We start from the raw sequence: 6,223 nt of genomic DNA on the forward strand, positions 1-6,223 counted from the left end.
GACTCATTTTAAAAGGTTTAAAGTGACATGTAAATCATAGTGTTCCCCTAAACTTCCCAAGCACTTATGTACAGCGAAGTCTTCGTTAATCCATGTCTGTAGCAAGTGTTCCCTAGTGTTGGGGTGCCATTCACGTTCTTAATCCTTTGTAGTACCTATTTTACATCTACTGTGAGACAAAAATAGTTTAACTGATCCTATGTAATCACGACAAGAGATTAATTAAAATGCCAAGATAGGAAACAATTTATTATAGAGAGAAGAAAAATTTCTCATCCAAAATATAGAAATCTGTACAACTTTGCCACAATCAATATACATGAACTGTACAAATTTACACCAGTTCATAATTTACCAAATAAAAGATGACTAACAAAGTTCACAAAATAGATGGTGGTTTGTGGAAAAGACTTTTACCCAATTAAGAACAAGGAAATTACAAACCAGACCTCCACTTTCTAAAAATAAGAAGTTTACTCAGTCTTAGAAAACTACAAGCTAGCAAATGTACAGATAGCTGGCTGGTGCTAACACCACAGTTCAGACAGTGTCTTTGTATGGTCTTTTTAAAGCCTGTTGCCATGGCAGATTCTGATCACTTGCTACTTTTGAGGCCAATGTAAAGATTTGACCATTTCCCCAGGTCATACTTACTAGTTTATCTTATGTACATTTATACATATTTGTAAGTGCTAGGTAAAAGTCTGAAAGATAAAATTTCCAGTACTGTTGTGTCCATAACAATAAGTCTTGTTACTGAGCTGCCAAAAATGCTAACAATTAATAAATGTAATAGTGCAAATTTACTCTGCAAGACTTACTGCAGAGACTCGCTTTATAAATACAGATTGGGGTTGCAAGAATTGGTGTAGAAATTAAGTAAGATGTCTTGGAGAAACTGACCCTCCCTAGATCTTCTTCACTCTCTAGCAAGTTGTAATCATTTTGACTCACAGGCTATTAAATCACTGAAAGGTACTGTCCAAACTATGGCACTGTCACTTTAAAGTATACCACTCTAACGTGTGCCAGATCTTCACAGCTGTGACATGGTTTAAATTCCATAATCCATCCCCAGAGGTGCCCACCCAAAGTAAAAACCAAATTTATCCATCCATTTTAAGGTGATCCATCCACAGACTATATCTTAACCTGATACAGTCATCATATTGTAGCTTTTGGAAGGGCTAGTTCTGCCCAAGAGAAGTTCCTCCTTACAGCTTATTCTGCTGTCTACCATTTGCATGTTGGTGTTATTTTGGCTACCTCCTGCTGGTGCAGCTTCGTACAGCACGCAGATCGAGCCATCCTCTCCAATACGATAGGACACTTCATACGGGTCAACCCATAGAGTGAGTTCGCTTGGAAGAAGCTGGAACAGTTCCTGACTGCTCAATCCAATCCGCTGTGCTGCCTGTCCAATGAGAGGATCCATTTTATGGTTGATCCGGATACATCGGTAACCTGATCCCTTGCATGGCTTTTCTGGGAACCAGTGGTGTTTGTAATGTTCTACAAAATAAAAAAATAAAAAAAAAAGATTATCCTCCTTAATTCTGTCTTCACAAGGTTTTGCAGCGATCAGTGTTCTCTCACATAGTTTCACAACTCTAGATGTTGAGACGCTTATTATTTTAGAATCAAATGACCTGAAAAATCATCATGGCTTCTATTTTGCTGATGATTTACATGAACGCAGGGTCCCTTGGGGACCACGCACGCACAAAGTTATTGTTTCATTCTACCATACATGGAGAACAATGTCTGCCATCAGAAAGGAGTGAGATGTAACTTCCTAGTATTCATAAAAATACATGTAACGAGGATCTTGCATACAAAGCAGAGAAGTTTGAGGGCTTTGAAACGCCACGAACCAAGGTTTAAAAAAAAAAAAAAAAGTGCCTTTTCAGCATAATTTTGGAATCGCAGCCAGGCTTAGTTCCTCACGTCGTAAGAGTGACTAAAAATAAACAGGGAAGCGGCTGGGCAGCGTGTATTGACTCAGGCTGTATTTCACCAGCACTCTTCCCGGCCACTTTTCCGGGGCGAGGTACCCACGGCTTCACTTACCTTTGGACTTTTCCCCCTCCCGACACCCCAAGCTCGGCGGTACCCGCGGCACAAGGCACTGGCCCCTGCCAGGACCGCCTGGGACCCGCTCTGGGCGCTACAGAGCCTCGGGGGCAGCCGCGATCCGGGCGCCACCGACCCCAACCGGAGCCTGAGGGCGGCCGCGCGGTGCCTCCAGAAGAGGAACCGGGCCCCGTCCTGCCCCGACGGCTCCTCACGGGGGCGGAACCAGCCCCGAGAGCGACCCGGGGGCCCCGCGGCCGGGCTTTGTCTGCGGAGCGGATCGTGGGGGGGGGTGGGGGGGGCTCCGCGCACAGCCCGGGGGGCGCCCGCTGCCCCTCGCTGCCGGGCCGCCCTCCCTCACCTGCCAGCAGCTCCTGCAGGCTCTGGCTGAAGGTCTGCAGCTGCCGCTCGTTCATCAGCCCCTTGGTCCGCAGGAACTTGGAGATGAAGCCCACGGCCGCGGCGATCTCGCGTATCATGCTGGCCCGGGTGTACAGCGCGGGATGCATGGAGGCGGCGGCCGGCGGGGGCGCTCGGTCGGGTCGGGTCTGGTCGGGTCTGATCGGGACGGGACGGGTCTGGTCGGGCCGGGCTCGGCTCTAACTGGGCGAGGCGCGGGCGGCGGCGCCCAGCTCACATGGCGGGGGCGGCAGCCTCCGCCTCCTCCTCCTGCGGCACGGCGGCAGCGGCGGCGGCGGCCGCGGCAGCGCTGCCCGCATCTCCTGCGGCGCGGGGCGAAGGGAGCCGCCCGCCGCGCGCCGCCTCTTATAGCCGCCCGCGGTAGGAAATGGCGTCGGGGAACCGGGGGCGCGCCGCCGCCAATGGGGCGATCGCACCATTGTGACGGAGCCGGGCGGAGGGAGGGGGCAGAGCGGGGAGGGGAGGGGAAGGGAAGGAGGGGAGGGAGGGGAAGGGGGGGTGGGGGGGTGACGTAATCGGTTGTAAACAAATAGAGCGGGGGCGCGCGGCGCGCGGGGGCGCGCAGGGCACGGCGCCGCGCTGTATCCGGGGAGAGCAGCGACACGTCAGCCGCACGGCCCGCGGGAGCGCGCCCCGCCGCGGCACCGGGCGGGCTGCTGCCGGAGAAGGGTGGGAGAAGGGAGAGGGGAAAGCACCCCCGCGAGTGCAACGCCAAAGGGGGGATGAGAACAGCAGCGTGTTCTGCGGAGAGCTCCAAGTGCAGCTTTTTTTTTAATTTTTTCTTTTTAAGGTGGAAAATTCGCTCTTCCCCTCGGTTATTGCACACCCTGCTCCTACGCGAAGCTGCAAATGCAACGCAGCCTGGTGTTTTGGTGTTTACATGTTCGCTGCTTCCAGCCAGGGAGCAGAAACACAACCACTGGAGGCACATTTAAAAAAAAAAATCTTTTTAATTTTTTTTTTTTCCAGCAAAAGTAAATTAATAATGAATTACATAAAAATAAATCTGTGAAATAATATTTGAATAAAAGGTGAAAATACAGCACTTGGGGTGGTGTGATGTTGGAGGTGTACCTGAACAGCGCTTCCAGCCTGCTCTCCGCACTCAGGAGCGATTCTGTCCCAGGCACTCAGCCTCAAGGGACTCTGACTCTCTAAGCACAAGGGGGATCTGCAAAATACCTTCAAAAGATAATCTTGGGAGCTTAAGTCCACAGCTTTACTGCATACTAAAAACCTTGGTGTAGTTTCAGAGCGCGGTCTCATCTATTGTTCCGCCACCAACCTCTGAGTATATCTCGTTAGCGATCACAGGCTGTCCTGTCCAGTGAGAAGGGAGGAGCTGGCAGGCTGACCCCTTTTCGTGCTGCTCCACAGGTATCAGCCATCCCTTCTTCCCCAGTGCTTCCCCAGCATGTGTAAGAAACAGCCAGAGCAGCCATTTCTGATCAGTGCATAGGTTGGCATTTGCTGTTTCCTTTCAGACCTCAAAGCAGCAGATGACTCTCTTTTACAACGAGGTCAGTCAACCTACAGGAAAATCCCACTTCTCTCATACAAAATTGACCTTACTGACAGAGCTCCTCAGTTACAACAAAATACTGGAAATAGTTTAACAACAACAAAATAATAATAATAATGAGTGTAACATGCATGTGGCACTTGCCACCTCTGCTTGGATCCAAGCTTCATCTGGGCCAGTTTCTCAGCTCCCCTCCTTAGTGCCAACCAGCATCAAACACTCAGAAGGAGTTTTAGGAACTCCAAAGTAGATAAGTGGTCTTATGTAGGAGCACCCTAAAACAGGTTTAACAAGCTCTCCTCAGCTTGCCACAGCTGTTATGGAGAGCAAGACTGTTCAGATCAGATTTGAATCATCATACTTGAATTTTACATGAAGAAAATGGCAGCATGCACCTTGTCCCACACTCTCTGAGAGAGGGAGAAATTTCATTTTTTTTTCATTTTTATTTTAAACTTTATCAAAGGTCTTCCCTCAAATGTCCTGCAATTCAATGAATTCAGACCATTTTGCCAATCAAGAAGTTCTGATAGTTTTGATTGCTTCCAAACCATTACGGCACCTGTAAAGAGGGTCTTGTCTGTGGAAAGGATAAATGACTGTGCACATAGATCCAGTCTGCTAGTGAGGAATGAACTCCCTTGGTGTTCTTACTGCAAAACAGCAAGCAGTTCAAATGTAACTTTGAGGCTAAGGCTCGGTGAGATACCCGCCAGCAGGACCTCGTCTCTGGCCGTGGGAGGGAGCAAGGCAGAAGGAGCTTCTGATGCAGAGAACTGTCTTGTTTTCCCAGTCTGGCCACGTCCGCCTCCATCTCAGTGCTGCAGGGGGATAGGTAAGGAGCTGCTGCCGCTTCCTGACTGTGAAACACTCCCAGAGAACCTCATCTTTAACGTGTGCAGGCTCTTAGTGATGATGAAGTGTTTGGCATACAGCTCACAGGATCAGGGAAAGTTGACTTTCCTTGATAGGACCTCACTGGAGAATGCCAGAGAAGCCAGTTATACCTTAGGATGGCTGCTGGTTTGTACCTTAGCTTCCTGCCAGAATGCCAATGTGTTTAAGGGATCTACTATTTTGCTCTGAGCTTCTTTGGCACCTTTGCATTTTGGAGAAGACAAAGTGCTTCTTCTTTTCTCTGGCCAGGTCTCAGCTGTACACCCCTGTCCTGGCAACTCCAGGCACAGAGGAGAAAGTTTGCCTGGGCAATAGTGCAAGATACCCACTGATACCTTGACAGCAGGGTGCTGAAGAGGAGAAATGTAAACATTTAACAACTGCCTTATTCAGCCCATCTGATACTTTAAATGAAGCAGAGGCCCTAGGGAGAGAAAATAAAGAAAAGAGTTTGTGATCATGTAATTAAAGACTGTATCATAATGAATATGCACAGAAGGGTTGAATTAAGGTTGTACTGGCAACCCAGCTTCTGATATTTCCTAACTTTTAAGCAATACAATGCAACCTTTACAACATTTCTTTCATGTTGTTTTGGCAGGCACTGTTTCTCACTATTGGTTTGGAGAGAGCCTAGCGCTTTGTGAGTTCTGTCATCATGGAAACAAGTAATAGAAATACAACTACTTTTATCTGTGCCACACACACACATACACACCCTGTAACTATTGCAACACACTCTTTTCCCAGCTTTTTCTGAAGGAGGCTACTGCATGTTCTTCATGGTAAGTGGGAAGATTCAAGAGTTCAAAGGAGAAGAATGAGAAATGTTTGATTTTTTTAATTTGTTCTGGTCCTAGAGTCTGAATTAATATATACCTGTTTATGAAAATAAATGCACTGCATGTGCAGCATGGATTTTTTTTTTTTTCCCATTTGAGAAAATATTCCTGACAGAATAAGGAAACACAGGAAAGTGTGAGGATGCTATAGGATTTTTTTTTTTTTGTGGTATTTTCTTGAAGTCTTTCAGCACAGAAAAGAATTAAGTCTGTTCTCTTCCCACTCCACTGTGTTTCTAGCTATGATTTTACAGGGTTTAGCGTTGACCTAATAAAGAAGTAACAGCTGAAAAAAAAAAAAATGTTGTCTCCAAAAAGCTGTATATGTGCCTTAGCTTGACATAAACTTTCTCTCACCTGTTAGCTGAAGAGTACTGTTTGCAGTACTTATGATATATCATTAATCCATTCTTTTATAGAGTTTATTTTTATTGTAGGTTGATGTTATAAAACACCACATTATTTATGT

The 6,223-nt window shown here is 47.2% G+C and overlaps 1 protein-coding gene across 1 annotated transcript; it reads right to left on the minus strand.

Moving 5' to 3' along the window:
- Positions 1–222: 222 nt before the first annotated feature.
- BTG1 (BTG anti-proliferation factor 1) lies at positions 223–2,805 on the minus strand. The gene is made up of 2 exons (XM_068668105.1): positions 2,435–2,805; positions 223–1,512 (listed from the first exon to the last, which is right to left on the minus strand). Exons 1-2 carry the CDS (start codon positions 2,580–2,582, stop codon positions 1,148–1,150), a joined length of 513 nt encoding a protein of 170 aa, XP_068524206.1. The 5' UTR covers positions 2,583–2,805; the 3' UTR covers positions 223–1,147.
- Positions 2,806–6,223: the final 3,418 nt, after the last annotated feature.

The sequence above is a fragment of the Anas acuta genome, chromosome 1 (assembly GCF_963932015.1).
Source record: "Anas acuta chromosome 1, bAnaAcu1.1, whole genome shotgun sequence".
In the NCBI taxonomy this organism is placed as follows: domain Eukaryota; kingdom Metazoa; phylum Chordata; class Aves; order Anseriformes; family Anatidae; genus Anas; species Anas acuta.

Bases quoted from the DNA above. Each gene is read 5' to 3' on its own strand.
- BTG1 (XM_068668105.1), bottom strand. From the start codon at position 2,582: ATGCATCCCGCGCTGTACACCCGGGCCAGCATGATACGCGAGATCGCC. The intron at 1,513-2,434 runs GTGAGGGAGGGC...TTTATTTTGTAG, and splicing joins CCTGCAGGAGCTGCTGGCAG to AACATTACAAACACCACTGG.